General features: G+C 34.0%; 1 protein-coding gene across 1 annotated transcript in view; it reads left to right on the forward strand.

The window, feature by feature from the left end:
• Positions 1-2665, forward strand: part of LOC107192634 — a 39040-nt gene extending 36375 nt beyond the window's left edge. Inside the window, exon 3 of the mRNA XM_015581940.1 lies at positions 2571-2665. Coding sequence (XP_015437426.1) covers positions 2571-2665 — 95 coding nt within the window. The remainder of the gene's footprint in view (positions 1-2570) is intronic.
• Positions 2666-20462: the final 17797 nt, after the last annotated feature.

A 20462-nucleotide genomic window follows, 5' to 3' on the forward strand; every position in this document is an offset into this window, starting at 1 on the left:
GCTAAGACACCCTGTATAGCACCGTTAAGGTATTGCTTCCCTCAGAAGGGTGCACGACACCTCCTTGATTCATCCTCGGAACACTGAAATCCGTTGATTGCAATTACTATTTAATTGCTTATACGAAATGGACACCTAATCCAATATACGTCATGCCTCTCCCGTTGCCGATAGCAATAATTCTCTGGTTTATCCCGTCAACGAACATTACTCCATCGCGTGTCAATTAGCGAGAAATCAATCGGGACGCGATTGTAACCGCGAACATTCTAGTATGCAGACAGAAGTTTTGTTTGTAATTACATCATCCATTTTTATATCTCTTTTTTCCTTTTTCTGTATTTCTGTTTTTGTATTGTATACTATATTACTTTTTTATACATGGAATAGTTAATTAATGGAAAACATGAATTAATTTTTGGAAAGCTGATGTGATAGCCATTGATATAACATTCAAGAATCTATTTGATTTATTGATTTCAGACTATGTCGAATAATGTTTGCTACCGTCAAAGCTTCTATTTTTGTAGCAATACCTACACTGAGGGGTATCTAAAAAATCACACTACAGGAACTTAAAAGAAAACATTGTTTTGATATATCCAAATAATGTATAAATGAAGGCCATAACATTTTTTGCTATATGATTTATACTTTTCTACAGAAGAAAACCTAAAAGTCGCCTATTTTTTTAGTGTTTTAATGAAAAAGTCCATTTAACAATTGTGAGACATAGAAGAAATTTAGAGAACTACTTTTAGTAAAAGTAAGGTTAGAAGCTATTGATAGCATAACAAGCTAAAAACAAACATAGCATGGCATGTGTCCCTTTTCCACTGAACCCCTCAGTTCAGATCATTGATGACAAAGGTGCGCACATGCGTATGTGCACTTTTTCCGTAAATCGTTTAAATCGACTCAGATATGTGTTGTACATATATGCAGGATGTAACAAAAGTGTTGCAAGTCCCTGAAATGCGTCACTCAAGCAGGCTGACAGACTCACGCTATGATTGGTCGGGGTTTTTCGTTAATATCTCGTTGTCAAAGCTTCGGAAAACATTTTTGCTAAGGAAAAACTTGTTCTAAATCACCTTACGAATGACCCATTTCAGGGACCTACAAAACTTTTATTACACCCTCTATAGGGCCACTTTCTCGCTGCGCAAACCAAAGGCTTAGCCGCACTGAAGAATCGCCGCGTCAGCATGTACAGGGTGACAATGAAATACCCGCAATACTTTCGAAGACGATAACTCTATGAAAAGTCATCGAATTAAAACAATTTTTTTTAATGTTTTTTATTGAGATGTGAATGTGATCTTGAGTTTCTGTATTATAATATGTAATATTTGACCTTGCTATTCAGAAGAATACTGAATGCTATGTAAAAAGCTACAAAGGTATATGGGTTCAAAAACTAACAATTACCGAGATATTCTTCAATGAAGAATGATGGAACTTCTGTGCATAACAAGTCCATAGAACATTTGTCTGCTTGATACAGGATTTCATGCATTACTTACATTAAAGATTAATTAAAGTATATCTCGGTAATTATTAGTTTTTGAACTTATTTATCTAGTAATTTGTTACTCAGCATTCAATATTCTTTCGAATCGCAGGGTCAATACTACACATTATGATACAAAACTCAGGGACACCTTCATATTTCAATAAAAAAGCAAAATATCAAAAAACTAATTATTACATTATACATGTATATGTTCCGCTCGATATCAAACAACTGCCATGTAAAACTTTTTCTAATAGAAGTCGTTTATGAGTAAATTTTGGTAGTACACTTAAGTGACACCCCGAATATACATACATATACATAACTGATTGGAGTTGCAAAGGACAAAAATTAAACATTTCAACTTATACAATAAGACTTCCTTAAAAAATTAAATGTCTTGTTTATTTTTCCACTCAATTTCGCATTTTTTATTTAAACAATATGAATAAAAATTGTAAACTTAGTAAGTAATTATATTTAATCAAATATACAAAAAAACCCACTGATGTGCGATTTATGTAAAAAGGGCACATACTCCAATTTTTGAAAACTTCAAATTACTTCTCTTTCTAGACCGTTTGAAAGATATATTTATTACTACACATTAAAAAAATGTATATACTTTCCATTAAGTCATACTCTGATAAAAACTTTAAAGTCGATTTCTTTAAAATAGCATTTTAGCGTATATGTCCTCTTTCCACCAATGGCCTCAATTATATTCGTAAGATATTGCACAGAATTTCCCCAACATCTACGTGTCCTGACACTCATAGATTCTGGTACGCGGACCTTATACAACAACCAACAGTACGGTACAAACTAAAACACTTAACGTCAGCTCCTAATTTCTTACCAATCAACCGGCTCTCGCGGGGCCCAGTATAACCAAAAAAAAGGGAGCAACGAAGATATACGGAACAAAGCTCTAATGTTCGAGCTTCGTCGTTCCCAGGGAAACTGGGACGAACGCGCGAAAGAAACTGCTCGCAAGTGAGGTGCCTGCAGTCCAGGCCAGACACTAATCCGAATCTCGTTGTTCTTGTTCCAGGGGAGCGTCCAGCTGCAATGCAGGGTGCGGCAGGCTCGCCGACATCGAAGACGGTCCTCGTGATGCTCGCCTTTTTTTTCGGTCAATTGAGATAATGTGTGTTCTCGTACGGTCTCGTATGCGAGTGTGTGTGTGTGTTGTCAGTCGGCTGCGGTGTGTGTGTGTGTGTGTGTGGGTACGTGCGTATGAGTACGGAAGTGAATGTTGTATCTTATCGAGCATTATGTGCAATTCGATGGATCGTTGGACACAGTAAGACATAAATCCCCCCTTCATTCAAATCACCCATCATAACCCGTTAGTATTCTGACTGAAATTAAATTGACGACCGAGCATACTGCGGAGCAATCACCTATGAAGAAGCTTTCTTGTACCATGAGATGGATGCTTCACGAAAGAATCGAGTCGGTGAGTTCATTATTCGATTTCATTTTCCGGGATCATCAATGACACCAGTGTTCTATAAAAGGTTTTATTACGTTCAGAGTTGGTGTCTGTTGAGATCAAATGAATGGCGTGACTTGGAGCGGATGGTTGTTCTGATAATTACGATGTTTAATGGTAGCACAAAAATTCCAAGGGAATCGTACGTGTAACAACAACGTCGCAAACTACCTGGTTTGTTACACGCGTTGCGTTATACTTCGTCTGGAATTTTCATGAAATCCTTGGCATCCGCGTTTTATTGCAAAATGTTGGTGAAATTAAAGGAGGTATAGTAAAAAAAAAGAAGGAACATTTTAATATGATGTATGTTGTTCAGAACGTTTATAAGGCCTGTGATTGTGGAATATGTAACATTTTTTTTTTATTCTACGGAATTCAACCGCAGACATAGTTGTAATAAATAAACAATCTGTTTAGAGTAGGCTGAAACGTGGAAATTATTAGACTGAGATTATACACTAGAAAATGTACATATTCTACTCTAAATAATGTTTTATTTAGATTTCTTTATAGATAACTTGTTATTGTTTCGATCAAAGTACCGCAGCCTTTCTGACTTTCTTCGCTGTGATGCCAGATGTAAATTAAACTTATACTACTCATGGTTAAGCGCAACTAATATCGCCTACCCAAATTTAAATCGTTCTCAATTGAAGGGTAATTGGTATTTTTTTATCTAATTAGACTCAGATAAAAAAGAAACTGTATGCAGTTCATATACACCAGGTTAAAAGTGTTAAAACCCAAAAATTTTCAATCGTATTTGGAAAAAACAAGACAAGTAAACATCATTTTTCCAATGGGATTATGTTTAAAGAATGTCTTTATTATAAAAATACAGAAATATAATTTCAGAATATTTATATTATGAGATATTTTTTTAGACGATCTTTTACAGCTCTGTAACTTTACAAATTTCGTCTCGTCGTCTGTAGCAAACACTACACTGAAAGGTAAGCGATATTGAGTGCACGCTGGCCACAACACGAAAAAGCTGTTTCCGTTAACAAAAATATTGGAACCGATTAAATTGCTCAAGCGTGTCATTAATTAAATACTCCCAGTAAATGTTCATGTATTCATAGAATTTTTCAACTTGGCTTTCCCAAGGTGACGTAAAATTGTCACGGTTTAATATATTTTTACACTATCGAAATTCACTAAATTATTTCTTATTTGCTAGTCGTTGCAACCATAATAGGGTGAATGCACCAGTAAATGAACACATATCACTGAATGAACATTATATTATATAAAAACTAGTAAATTAAGTTATTCAAATAAGCAAATGGTTAAATATCTTTTTTTTCAATTCCATGTTTCATATTCAAACAGATTTCGCACCATTGGTTAGAAATGTTCATTTACTTAATATTGTTCATTCACTGGTGAAATCTTTTTTGAATGAAAGTTTTTCTTTTTTACTTAATTACATGTTTCCAATTTTTCAAATTGAAATTGAAAAAAGCTACAGATATTAAAAAATCTAATTTTCGTTATTATTATTTATTAAGATTATTATCAATATTTATTGTGTAATATTATTATCATTCTTAATTCGATTTTAATACTTACAAAATCTCCTAAGTGTTCATTCATTGGCGCGTATACCCTACGTCTTGTTACATATGCTTGGCCATTAGTTTAGTTAATTACCAACAGATTTTATCAATTTTTTCACGAAACATTACTAGTGGCGGTATTTCGCGTTTGGCGATATCAGATGCAGTCACCCTATAATATTTTTCAGTGACTCAAAAAGTTTATTCACTTTTCGAGTATTTCCCGGAGTAAAAAATTGAGTATAGTTTTATAAAAAAAGGAAATCCAAGATTAATTTTAACCTAGAAGAAACATATGAGATATTAAAGGTCTATTTTAAGGAACAAATGTCCAGGATATTCCATCGGAGGAATGAAAAGACGTCACTGACGTTACCGCGGAGAATATCATTTTCAAATTTCATCCCAACGTACCCAAGTTCGTGAATCAGGTCTTTGCAGAAGTTTTCGAAGACCGGAAAGTTGTCAGTTATCGTCTGGAATTGATCATCGGCCAATGCGCGTCTGCCTTAGCGTCCAGCAAAATGAAGAAACCGCGACGGTAGAATTGTTACAAATCGTGGATGGGATGAGTCTGACGGGGGTAAAGAGCTCCATTATCAAATTTCATTTCCGTTCTGTGTGTTAGTTTCGCAACCTACTTCACACCGCGAAAACGAACGGATAATATTGCTGTGCGATTGTTCGATGATCGCGGTATATTTTAAGGGAATTAACGACCGCTGATGAAAAAAGTTTCACGTTTAATCCAGCGAACGGGCGAAAATAATATCATCTCACCGGGATGAAATTTTACAAGGCGAATCAGGAACGAGTATCCCGCGAAAAATTAAAAACGATCGTCGAATTCCGTGGTTTTCAAAGTCTATGGACTTTTTCGTTTAATTTCGTCACAGGCCAGTTAAACTTTCTGAATTCTTTTTCTGTAAATACTCTTCGGTTATTTTATCAAGATTATTGTAAATATACTTGTCAACGGTATGACTAGACTGCTAATATGTGTGCAAATGCAGATTTCCGTATGCTGGTTTAGGAAGACTGGAGCTAAATGAAAAATTCCTTCTATCACAGGTTTTATTATATTGAGATCAAAGGCAAGATTTAATTAGGCAATATTAAAATTTAATTCTTTGCCTGTTTCGGCCATTCACTGAAAATATGCAGTCTAGGTAAGATTATTAATAACAATTGATATTATATTGAATACAAATCAGCGGTGTTCGAAAACTGATTATAAATTAATATTAAGATTCCAATGCTTTAATTACAACGAAATCTATTCAAACATTGTATACTTGCTTGTACAAGAAATAAGCAAAGCAAAATTTAAGGAAATAAACATTTAAATAGTACCTGAATTTTTAACAACGGACGTTGCAGCATTCTGTCTAACATTGGTGATTGGAAAACTGCAGATGAAAAGAATGTATTTTATATCATAACGAGTGAAAAGAAAAGGGGTTTTCGTATTTTTTTACGATTCATTACACTGTATTATTAATGCATTCGTGTCTTTGCAAAAAACTTATTATAAACTACTATTTTGAAAGATTTCCTACAATACGACGAGCATTGTGTAATCTATTAAATAAATGTTGCCATCGACGAACAACTTTTGAACGAACAGTTTAATTAATTTTTTAAATAGAATACGGTTTATCGCTATTATTAATTACACAAAATTTCGGATTTTGGACAACAGTAGGTATGTAAAGCTTTCCAGTTCAATTCCTTTAGTTTCATTGCAATTCTTAAAATTCTTAGTTATTGAAAATATTAAATCACGATTGAAATTAGTAGAAGAGATGTATTAAATCCTTCAAATCATACTCATCTAATGTTTCAATTCTTATAAGTTGAAACTTGCTGTTAGAGGGTATAAAAAAATGTCGAAAAAAAACAACAAATTTACAAAGTATAGATCAAGTTCTGTGGTATGACAGCAAAAATTGGATCATACGAGTCTTAAAGCTTAAGACGAAAACCAATTACATAAGTTACCATTGACAAATAGCTTTCGCCATATTGATTGTTTATAAACGTGCTATATTTCAACATTTTATACTTTTGACGAAAAATAAAATTATCAACAAACCAAAGAAATCTCCGAAATTCGAAAAACTCGAAAATGAATCAACATGGCGAACGAACTGAAAGTCATTCCATAAATTTACGATTCACATGACGGCAAGATTTGCACGTCTTCTTTAATTTACAAATTTACTATATCTCTACCACCGTAACAGTATGTCAACACAATGAAAATTCCATTCGATCCACGATAATACATCCAAAACCTGATTACGTACGTGTTTTTTTATAACGTATTAATATATCAACGCACAATTGTACATAAGTTACGTCGTGTAATTACGTCGATCGCGAAGCATCATACTTATATTGTAGCGAATTAGTGGTAAAGACGTTTATTGTATAATTACGACAACAGTTGACGGTTTTTGGTTTTCTAATATTAAATATATTAACGATATTAAATATATCAAGTATCACTTATAAAAGTGATATTTAAATGATCTGCAACGGTTAATTTTAATACAATGTATCAGTAAATTGTTAATTAATATTACGTAACTTACACATACTACAGTACACATGAGCGGAATTTTTTATTGTTACAATGGCAGACAAAATCTTGAAACGATAAATTTTTTATTGTCGTTAAAGTAGAGAGGTGTTATTTTATAAATTTATAAATTTATATAATATCTAAATCGTGAGGACTATTGTTCTTACTGAGAAAAACTGTTATTTTATCATTGATTGTTACTTATATGTAACCAGACATCAAAAACTACAGTTTTTAGTATTCTAAAATGAATAATAATAAATGAAGTAATTTGAAGAAACTGAAGATAACTGAATAGACTGCAGATTATATGCATTTGGCATTCACAAATAGCAGGTATGAACGTGCAAAAAGAAATAAAAAACAAATAATAAACTTAAAATTAGTGTTTTTAGTTTGATTCTAACTTTACAACTCTTACTACTGAAACAAAATATTCAAAGAAATTAGTCCATAAATTGTGAATTTGCATAAACATCTATAGTCCAATACTACATTACGTAAAATTTGTGTAATTGTTTACAAATAATATTAAAGCAGGGTTCCATAAGAACAAAATAACAGTAAATTTGTATTGAATTTATTTTTCATAGTATTATTTTTAGAAGCGAAGGGAATTTAATATATTAATTTTCTTAATAGTTTTTTTGTCCGCTATTGTAATGAATTAACATAAAATAAACTGGTATTACTGTGTCTATGTTCAGAAAAGTGTTAGCCTACTTGAAACCAGGCAAAGGATCTTCAATACATAGTTAAACATCTATATTTTCTGCCACGACTTGCGATCGAAGAGGACAAACGAGCAAACAACGATGGAATCTTTCCGAATATATACGACGATTTTCCATTCGTTTTTATCAGTAACGAGTCTCGCTATAAGAAGGCCCGTCGATGAAGGAACTCTTCGTTGGCCGGTTCTCAAGACGTATAACCCACTTTTGTTATGGGTGGATTCCCTTACGCGATTCTTCCACGCGCCATTTTGGGTTTCACTGGACCCTCATATATGTAAGTACTTATGTTCTTACGGGTGATCTGTCATTGGTGATATAATTTAAAAGAAAAGAAGATGAAATAAAATTATAACAAATAAAAATTTTTGGAGAAAAATGAGTTCGAAACTTTTTCTTTATTATTGATGTTTAAGGTCACATCCAACTTTGTGACCACGTTATACTATCAAGTTGCAATTATCTTATACAGTACATAATCTGGTTATAATTATACCATAATAATTGCAGGTATACACATACGTTCTGGATTCGAAATAATCTTATAAAATTTTCATTAGAATTTATAACCGGTTATAACTGGCATTAACACAATGAAATTACTAAAAATCAATATAAATAAGTGATCTTGTTTCTAGAGAATTGTAAACAGTGAACGAAATCCCGAAAAAGAAGGAACACTATGTATTTAACAATGTCTAATACATACAGGGTGTTTCATTTAACTGGAAACGGTGGAATATCTCACGAAGGATTAAAGTTATCAAAAAAATGTTCATACAAAAATTATTTAGTACAAAGGGGGACATTACGTGGTATAAAAAATTTTTCTGTAAGTGTAGTAGTGGGGGAGATATCAGAGTGAAGTTAATTTTTTTAAATGGAACCCTGTATTTTTTTATTTATGTTATGATAGTGTTTGTTGAGATAAATACAATGAACTGGTACATGATATCATTCTCTGTAGTAGGAAGTGATAAATTAGTAAGATTTTAAGATGATTTACGAAACAGGATTATCGTCGCATGCGAAAGAATAACGGACAAGATGTTAAAAAGTGTCGAAAGAGAATTTTCAAACAGAATAGAAACGTGTATTTGTAACGATGGTGGGCATGTTGAATGATAAATGACGTAAAAGATTATTAATTAATTCTTGATACTACAAGTTAGATAGTGGTAAGTGAAATTTAAAATCCATTATTTATGCTTAACTCCTCATATTTGCTACAATATTGGTATCGTTTCCATACCAGGAATATTTTATTACAAACGGAACAATCGGTCTGGTACGAGTAGATGGCACAGTCACGTAGAGTTCAGCTGACCGACGACACACGATCCGTGTTGATCTGACTACTTTGTATTTAATTTATGATATTGTACAACTCGGAATGATATCATGTGGCAGTTCGTAGTATTCGTCTCAACAAACACTATCATAATATGAATAAAAAAATACAGGGTTCCATTTAAAAAAATTAACTCGACTTTGATATCTCCCCCACTACTACACTTATAGAAAAATTATTTATACCACGTAATGTCCCCCTTTATACCAAACAACTTTTGTATGAACATTTTTTTGATAACTTTAATCCTTCGTGAGACATTCCACCGTTTCCAGTTAAACGAAACACCCTGTATATGCATTAAGACTGAATGGATTTGACTATATTAAATTTGTTCCGAAAAAATTCATACAATTCTAATAGTACCAATCGAACTGGTCACACTTCAACATTATATGCGACCAACAAATTTTCGAATTTGTTTTTCCCTCTCAAAGAAAACGATCGACTTACAAAACTGTATTCAGATTTTCCTACCTATTCTTCTATGCAGCTCATTCGATTTCTCTGTTATCTTACCAATAACGGATCATTCGTTCGAACACAATATCCGTAATCAGAGCATAAGCTTCTGACAGCTGGTCATCTGAGCGCTCATCCTCACCACATCGTAGATCCCACAGTGTCTCGTTTCTAACCAGCAGTTATGTTTGAGAAACATAGCACACGAACCTGCCTAGCCGACATTCTATTTCTCAAACACAGAGACGCAAACCACTGGGACGTAAAAGTGGCGATCGCTAACGTGATTTGCCACTGGGGAAGATGCGGTGGAGACCTCCTGCACCGATTACAGTGTTCGCGCACTGTGGTGAATGGGACATACCGATGAAAACCGCCTGGCGGTGGTTTTCGCCGCGTACACAAGGTGCACCCTATCGAAACGTCACTGTAGTATCCCAGGTTCGATATGTGTAACAGTTCACTAGATTCCAGTGTTCTAGTGTCACCGAAGTAAACGAAAACGGAGAAATAACGAAGTAAAGTTGTACCCCACTGTGTTGCGAATGACCGTTCGCCTGAAATCGATAGACGTGTGTGCGTGAAAGTTCGTCCCCGAGTGGTGTTAGGGTGTATAGATTCGCAAATTCGAAGGAAGTTTGCAGGTGAAAATTACCACGACGCGGTCATTTGTAAAGCTATGCTCGTTCGTTCAGGAGATGTAGCGTGTTGACGAATCTTGCAACGTATATGCAAGTTCCTCGGGAAATTTCGTTCTTTCTGGTAAGAGAACGTGGAACAAGATTTCTTTTGAGTGGTTGAAGCACCAAGATTTAAAGAGGAGATTGGTTCTGTAAAATTATAACTTTCTTGGGTACAAGGGGGTCGTGAAGTAAAGATTTGCTGAAAATGTATGTATACTCAAATGAACTTTTAATTGTGTAATGATCTCTGTTTCTGTAATTCCAGCTGTAGATTTACACATATACGGTTATGTAATGCATTACGATTGTTTACATTTTGTTCGACTCTACTAAAAATCTATGCATATACATTGTAAGGAGAAACACAGGGGGATGAAATGTTTAAAGAATAATAATGTCGCGATATAAAAATACAACGAATTGCACAAAAATATATTTCCAAGACGTACCCAGAAATTAATGAATAGTCTTATCGATTGTCGAATTTATCCCCCATTTGTCAGTTACAGTGGACTGCTTGACGATCGCAGTACGATCACAATAAAAATCGAATTGTCAAATATCAAAACAGCACAATCCTGCGCACATTATCTTTCTATAAGGGCTAAATGTTTTATAATTTGACATTAATTGTCATTCCAGTTTCTTAAATATAGTCAGTCGACCTAACGGCTTACTTCTTAAGTGACTAATCTGTACCTGCAGTTCGCCAGCATTAAAGCATCGAAAATGCTTCTGCGTGATTTGCTGCGTTCCACATGAATTACAAAGTCATCATTATTTGTTAATTAAGAAATAATATCTAGACTGCGGACGTTTATGCAAATTCACAATTTCAGCGAAAAAGATCCAAAGATGGACACCACAGAGAAACTATTTTCAATATTACAGCTTATTAACTTCGAACTAAAAGGTTCTATAAAACTTTATTGTGGTAAGTGCTTATTTTACTCTGTTTTACATATTCACGTATAATATAATTGCTTAAAATCCGTAGGCTAACAGTATGATCTCGTAAAAATTTCACTTCCCTTTAGTTTAATAAATATAATACTTAACAACATTCAACGCTTCTCGACGATAAAGAATATTTTCCTCAAATGTTACACTTTCAAAACGCATTCAATCAAAATAATCTATAATCTCGATTTGCCTTTCAATTAGAATCCAACTCATTGTACACTTGCCTCTTGTGTTTTGATTAATTGTATTAATAAGGGAGCATGACAACGAGAGGACGAAAGGGGAAAAATTGTGAATGCAGCGAAGGGATGAAAATGATGCACGATATGTGTGTATGTGTGTGGGTGTGTGTGTGTGTGTAAGAAGAGCGACATGTAGCGGAAGAATGTGATAAAATTCCCAAAAAAGATATCGAAAAGGCCAGACGTCGATGTAGAAAAACGACGTCCACCGAATTATTCCCCCAACTACGCCCAACCCCGTAACAGAATACATTCTACTACAGAGTAGGTGTTAACGATAAAAGAACAAATTCACCCTGGACTGTTATCTTCAGCTAAAATGATTCACCCCGAGTGACGTTTAGTTGAATCCTTGAAGCATAATTTCTAATAATGTTGTATCGCGAATATTCATCCACCTTTTTAATAATTCTCTAATGTCTGACGCACAAAATATTGGTTAGCTTGGTTAACTTTTCATTGACAAACGTGTAATTAATTTAGTAGACCAAGCCTGGTATCAGTGGAAAGCACTAATAAGAGTGCACCGAGCGAAAAGTGATCTGGAGAGAAACGAAATATAATATAATACTATTCATCACCGATAGCTACAGCCAATAAGACGACGCGACGTAACGTGGTAAAACAGGAATTTATGAACCTGCTAATCAATCACGTGTCGTTCTGGCCATGCACGTTACTGTTCTAGTCTCGATCAGCTGAAGTATAAATCATCATTGTCTACGGGTGAGATTTTTAAGACATTTGAAACCCACCAGACATCATTGCTGAACAGAGTTGAGCAGTGATTGATTAGTTTGTGATTACTTTTTGTAGTTGGTTTATAATGGTTATAACGATAATAATTATTGCGCAATAAATCATGATTGAGATTAATCAGTAAATATGAACAAACTCTGTAATTCGTAATCATTCGGTAAACACAAGATACTCAATAGTTTATGTAATAAATATTACATTCAGTGATAATAGATAAGAATTTAAGTTTTGTATGTTTGTAACCAGTTCAATAATTAATTCAGCCCGTTCAATTACTTATCTAATGAATATGTATATTCTAAGAAAATGTTCGTTATCATTATGAATTTATCGATTCAGTCGTGATCATGAGTGTAATTGTTTTCTGCTGTATGATGAGTGGATTCATCGTGTCTTGTGATTATTGCCACCATGATTATTCTCAATAGTCGTTAATTATAACAAAATGACTAATGACACGGTTATCACAATCGTTTGACCATTAATCACATTACGGTCTTATGACTTGCATTTAGTTGTGCAATTTCATTTTATTACCATCCCTTCTGTACAATACTTCATTAACAAGACTCCTGTTTCGTAAGAAGTAAACATTTCGTTACCTCCTCTTACGAAATAACTGTAATCGATGACTTTTATGCTAACAAGAAAATACGAATGACTTTTATATTGTTACTTGGTTAGAGTTACAAATAAGCCTGGAGAATTAAAAATGTGGATGAATATACAATCGTGACGGTGTAAAGACGTACGATGTGAATAGGGATATCTATTCAGAGTTACTGAAACAAAAAGGAAACCGCAAGTTGCAGCGATATGATATAGGAAATTCTGTGTGTAAACCACATGACTCTGCGAGATCTTATAATTTACACCGTGAGCTAACTGGTAAATCGAAACTGTGTTCCCTTACTCACATCCCTCGGCATGTATTCTTTTCACACGATTCTCGAGGCATTCTTGTACATAATGTTTTACTCTTGTAAATAAATTATCCATATGATTTCGACAGATTAATTATTTCACCTTCCCTCGAATTAACTTCCTCGTCTGAACCACCAGACAGCAATGTTCGGGTATATTCTGACAGGAATTTTCAACAGCTTTATAAACAGGGTGTCTCAAAAATGTCTCCCCTCCGGGAAATGAGGGGTTCCTGGGATGATTTGAAACCACTCTCTCCTTAGCGAAAATGTTATCTGAGGCTTTGTTAACGAGATATTAACGAAAAACCCCGACCAATCAGAGCGCGAGTTTGCCAGTCGAGTTCCCGCGCTAGCGATGGCTACGCGCTACGCTTGTACTATGAAGCTCCGAACAAGCAAGTCGACATGCATCCCAGGAAACCGCGTATAATAACAAATAAGAATAACAAAATAAATCGAACATTTATCATCTTTCGTTCGTCATTTAAAGTGATGAATGAATGAAACATAAGTGTAAGAAAATCATGTGTAACGTAAAAAGACGAATACACGATTATTTTTTTAAACAGAATCTTTAAGAAGCCTGAAAAAAAATGTAAGTACGGAAACTTGCAGAATTATTGCCGGGAAAAAGTCATATGTAGCTTCCGTTAAATTAAAAAAATAATAATCAACAATAAATTGAACAGAACTCACTCTTTCGGAAATTCACCTGCAGCTTGCAGATCTGTGTCAGAAGGTCACTGTACCGATCCTGATCATCGACGACTGAAACGGTTTATGGCAGGGTATCGCCCAGTTCGCAGGTGATCGCAGGTATCTCACCAGCCGAAGTTAAGGGTTGTAACGTCAAGTGCGTCCGGGTTATTCCACCGAATACGTACTTCCACGTTTGTCTGAAAAAATTCCAGAACATAACCCAATGTTTCCTAATGATACACCAGCGAAAGTTCTTAAGAAACTAGACATAAAATCATTGAACGATGCAACTCCAAAATTGTCCCAAAATAGAAAGGGGATAACCAATAAATGTTTTATTATGCAGTTTTATTTATAGAAAACTCAATTATAAATATAGTGTACAGACTTGATAACTTAAAAAAAAAAGTGACGCGGTATATTGAAATGACTAAGACAGTTAAAGGCTTTGTCTTCAGATAGAAGTAACAACGCTTCGGCTTTAAGAACGGCTCCGAACTGGTACTCCGAAGGCCGGAAAGCTCAGATTGTGATTCGGAAGTAATGGGAAGTGGAACGAAGGCATAGATCGGGAAAATCGATAGGTCTGACCTGAATGCGCTTGAACTTTGCTTGCCTTTCGTGATATTTAAGTATACTCGGCTGCAGTTTGCGCAGCTTCTTCGTCGCAGGTCGCAGTTGCAGAATATTAACGATCGATTAATTAATGTTAACAAATCAGTCTGTTAGGAATAGAAAAATGTTTCATTATTCATGAACTCTGGTCTTCCAGGTAGTAAAGAAAACAAAATTTCGTTCTTTACTGAACGATGCAGGCCCTAATAAAAGTGAAAGTAGTAATGAAGATCTTTCGATAACATAATGTTCGATAATGTGTGGGAATAAGGCTATGTAATGGGATAGTCAAAACCCATATAATTTAAATGGGTTTATAATTTTTAATTTATTTCCCAATATAATTTAAAATCTTGAAAGCATACAGTTTTTAGATAGCTAACATTTATGTACATTTTAATAAAAAAAAATTTGTCGATTGGATAACTTTTATAATTTTGGTATAATGTTAAAGGTGGACATCCAAAAGGAGCATTTTCGGTATATTTGGTTGTCTTATTTTAAAAAAAGGAAAACGCATCGTAAACCTGTAAAAAATTATGCAAGGTGTACAGATAGAATGCTATGTATTCAAAGAGCTTGTTGTGAAAATTGGAAAAATTCTCCAAGTATCAAAATCAAACGTAGAAAATGGTAAATGTTTACAATATCATAATATTTATAACAAGTCATCACCCTGAGTAGTACTGTAAAGGTTTAAGTTGGAAGTCGCCGTTTGTAAAAAAGTTATTATCAAAAAAGTTTAATATCGTATTTCAATCGATCTTGACATATGTTGTCAAGGTCACTCTCCTGAGTGACCTCCAGAAAGTTTCAAGTATAAAATGTTGTTTATTAAAAAGTTATTAAGAAAACAGTGATACATTTTCCTTAAACTGTATCTAACCAACTCTGAGGCATTATACTGACCGGAGTTGGTTAGAGACAATTTAAGAAAATAAAGAAAAATAAGAAAAAATTTTATAAAATACGCTTTTATTTAAAGTGCATAAAATAATTAATGAACTAAAAAGAGAAAAATAATTTATCATATAGTTGAATGAAAACAAGAAAATAATTCTCTTTACAAAATTCATCTACAATTTTATATCACGAATAATAAAAGCGTGGGGCACCCTTCATAATAATATACAAATAATTACTTATTACATTTATATGTAATAATTGATTTGATGTACTCTGAATGTTTCTAAAGTTATTTCACCAAGGTAGACCGATCAAACGTATTCGATTGTTTGCATTCGCTTGATATAAAACTTTCCGACAGAATTGAATTTAGGTGAGTGTATTTACTATGAAAGGTATCAAAGAAATTTTAAGGATTCACGTCAAAAAGGGTTAATTTTTATTAAGTTTATCATGGTAAATGCCCAGATGTGTACTAGAGTTTTTATTACAAATATTGGAAGTATATGAAATTTAATGAAACAATAATTTTAATTCAATCGTGTTTAAATTCTTATATAAAAATATAAATATGTATAGAAAAATTAGAATAATTGGCAATTCGATTATTAGATTTCATTATTTAGGCGCCCCACGCTTTTATTATTCGTGATATAATAGAATATTGGAGAATTATAGTACGGTTTCTAGAATGTGTGCGGTTTTGAAAGAGGGAACATGAGAATAAACAGACCTGGCGTCAATTGTATGAATTTTGTAAAGAGAATTATTTTATCTCTTGTTTCCATTAAAGTATATGATAAATTATTTTCCTCTGTTTAGTTCATTAATTATTTTATGCATTTTAATAGTTTAAAAATCGATGAACATAGTTACAAACACCATGAGTGAGTTAAATAAAAGCGTATAAAAAGTAACTTTTTTTTATAACTCCCCTAAAACAATAGACAAGTTTCTACTAGAAGTGGTGTAGCTGAGACTTGGAAGATGGTTTGTGAGAATAACTGATCGTGTAAATGAATAAACAAAATAAACAAAACAGAACTTTGCACTGTTTTGTAAAATTGTTTTATAAGCATTTTTACACTGTCTCAAGTAGAAGCTCGTCTATTGTTTTGAGGAATAATACTTTGTTTTTGTTTTAAAAAAAAAATTTTTTTTAAATTTCGTGTTTTCGAGTTCAGCGCATCGAAATCGGTGAGAAAGCCAAACTTCTACATAAGTATCTACCTAAACATATTTTTATAATAACTTTTTTACAAACGGCGACCCCTAACTAAAACCTTCAGGGTTTAAACACTACTCAGGGTGATGACCTTGACAACATATTGAAAAATCGTCGAAATCGGTAATAACTCCCTTATTATAAATATTTATCCATTTGAGACAGCATAACGCCAACAATATACCAACAACATTCATGGTAGTCGATTTAAATAAAAATTTCTGGTCGTAAGGAAGAAGTATCGACAGCGAAGCATCCTCATCGCGTACTCTACTACGTCGGCTGGATCCGTTGAAATGTTTGTAGCAGCCAGCAAACAGAACAACACCCACGGAAGTGTTACACGCAACGAGTATAAAAACGAACAAAAAGCGTCGGTGAAAATGGGGCATAGAACGAGGTGGCGAAAACGTGGAGGAGGCAGCAATGAAATATTCTTGCTCACAATGACTCGCCTTAATTATTCCAGCTGCGATGAATGCTAATTTAACATTTTCCACGAGCTGCGACGAGGAGGCGCAGAGACACTCGGTGTTGATTAACCGACACTCGAGCCGGTGTATCCTAAATTCGACACTATATTCAGCCTGCTATTGTATGCCGGCCGAACTTTATTAACGACGTTAATCAGGCCACTTGAATTTCACTCGATTAATATAAGGACAATGTGTGTAGACGGTGTCGTTAAAATTAAAAGTTTACAATACATTTGATAATGGTAGGGCGTTAATAAAAATAAAAAGTGGAACACTTTCACAGGGTGGATTCTACGTGCCAAACTCACTGTCAGACGAAAATTAAGGATGACGAAATTGCGTTCGAGGCTTTTTCTTAAAGTTATTAATTGTTGAAACTACGAGCATGTTAGCGTCAATGTATTTTAAGTGGTGCCAAGGCGGTTGGGCTGATTCTCATAGAGTATTGGAGAAATTATAGTACGGTTTCTAGAATGTGTGCGGTTTTGAAAAAGGGTGCATGAGAATAAACAGACCTGGCGTTGCATGGTGGTAGAGACCACATTGGGTCCTTCGGCTATCAGTGACGCAGAGGGATGTTTATATAAAACAGATAAGTGAAAGTTTAAAGATAGTAAGCAGCCCGGCGTTGCGTTGCCTTTAGAATAAGGACATTGTTCCTGGAGAATCTTGCCGCGGAGTGAGGAAGTCAGCGATGCATTTTGGCAAGAAGACTGTGATTGACCGCTCAGCACTTACTCGAAAACCTCGAAGGAGCGTGGTTCTATTAGAAATCAAAGGCCTCGGACTAATATTTCTAACAGGCAAAATACGCGTGGAATACGTCTGGTTTGATGGGTTATACTACTCGAACAGCCGATTCCCAGCTGATACATAGGCTCGATCGATGATCTAGTGAAACTAATGCCTGAAATAAAATGAAATGTATACAAACGGATTTTGCGAATCAATTTTCGATTTAATTTGGCATGCAAACTCGATCCTGTGAAAAATGTCCAACTTTTTTAGTAACATCCTCTATAAATTTCGTCAGTGTGTAGTCGTCAATGATACAGTACCGAATGGTGTTGTTCATCAAAGTTAAACAAAATTAACAAAATGAAAATTATACCATTTTTTCAACACTTTTTGCAACTTTCTTGACAGCAAATTTGTGTTTTTTTTCTCTTTTCTAGTTTTTCTTTTTTAATACGCTTCTTCAATTTTCTTCTTGAAAGTCTTATTGTTATAAAAATTTCCCGAAACAAGAAAAATAAAATGAAAAGGTGATTTTTAATGAATGTTCAGTATGCGAATGGCTTAGGTTACGGTTGTGTCAAAATAATATATTTATGTACAAAATATGTAAAAAAAAGTATGAGCTTCCAAAATTAAATATTGTTATTAATATAAAACACAAAAATACCTACTGTGATATAACAAAAATTAATTGTAATTAATTGTTAAGTTAATTGTAGAAAGAGTTTTCAATATTTTGCAAAAATCATTCGTAGTTCACAGCAGAATGTATTAGAAATTATAAAGTATTGAATGATGTTTTTGTTTTCAGAGAAATACATTTATTTTAATTTTAAAGTTTTTTTACTTCCGTTCGGTGGAGGCCTACCTCCTTAAATTAATAGAAATTTATTAAAATATGGAACAGAACAAAAAGTACTGAAGAAAACAAATAATAAAGCTATTGCAATATTGTAAGTACGATTATATTAAATATTATTATAATTCTTATATGTTATATGTACAGAAAATATATAGGTGCGGGTAATTGAATGGTTGACACTAAACTAATTATGATAATAAAACTATATTAAACGTAGAACTACATGAAAAGAAAAATTTTTCTAAACAAGAAATTAACATAATCAGTCTTAGCAATTGTTAGATTTAATCCAAGATTTCAATTTCCTGATTATGGTTTCTCTTTTGCACGTAAGAATTACATTATTATACAGTATTATATATTATTATACATTATTATACATTATTATACATTATTATACATTATTATACATTATTATACATTATTATACATTATTATACATTATTATACATTATTATACATTATTATACATTATTATACATTGTTACCGTTATTATACCTAAGTTCAGTCGTTCAAAATAATTATATTCATCGATGACAATCGCACACCAAATATTTCTATTGACGGTTAGTGAACTGATTGCTTTCCACGTTCTACCTTTCGATTTATGTAATACGACGTCGCACGGAAGAATACGGTTACGTTTGGTGAAGCGGCGATGAAATCAGCGTCAGCCATTGAAGACTTATTACAACGAGGCGAGGACTAGAAAAAAAAATAATAATGGAAATGTGATAGATTATCTCACAAAAGAGATCGACTAGCTGTTGGGAATTGATCCTGTTCGTAACCATCACCAGGACCCGTTTCGGGTATATTCGATTTCCTGCACGTGAGTCAGGAGGAAATTGATTCGAACGATGCGCCGTCGTCACTTCTACATTTCAAAGGTAAACCTGAAAAACGAGTCTACGAGAAAAGTGAATTACAGTTCGACACCATGACCTGTCGTCGAATGCGTTGTACGCAGCGATAGATTGTCTCTTTATATTTAAACGTATATTTGATACGTAAACGTATAATCTATGTATACGTTCAAGGTATTGTTAAACCGATGATTGGGAAGATCCTTTGTGGATCCAGATGATTGTGGCTGGTCAGTTGCACACTCGTATGTTAATCAGATTCCATCGTTCGATGCGTATCACGTAGGGCCAGTCACATATACGTGTATCGCACACGGCCCGCAATAGGGCTAATGTAACCAGAGACTGTTCTATTTACGTATTAGGACCTTCTCTGTAAACCTGTTTGGGCATCAAACGCGAAACGATTGTCTTGTGCCCCCCCATTTAACGCGAGTGTATGAACAGCTGCATAATTTCGCGGAGAGTTGTGGCTGGAACAGTTCCTACGGATCAATCTGTTATTTGTCATTCATTTCACGCGGGATTCACCGCGAGACCATTCCAATTAGGGGGTAAATTTGTCCGTTAGTAAAACGTCGAAATTAGTCTGTCAATGTTTCTTCGGTTGCTTGGAGACTACACTTGTCGTTGCGCTCAGAGAATCACAATCGATCGATACTGTGAACTGTAGTGTCAGAATTTTTTCATTACACAGTGGTTTTGTTTGGCCAACAATGTATGTATATACCGGGTGAGTCAATAAGAACTACTATCTACAATAATTCGTTACCTATCGACTGTATCAG

The sequence above is a fragment of the Dufourea novaeangliae genome, unplaced genomic scaffold (assembly GCF_001272555.1).
Source record: "Dufourea novaeangliae isolate 0120121106 unplaced genomic scaffold, ASM127255v1 scaffold372, whole genome shotgun sequence".
NCBI classification, from domain to species: domain Eukaryota; kingdom Metazoa; phylum Arthropoda; class Insecta; order Hymenoptera; family Halictidae; genus Dufourea; species Dufourea novaeangliae.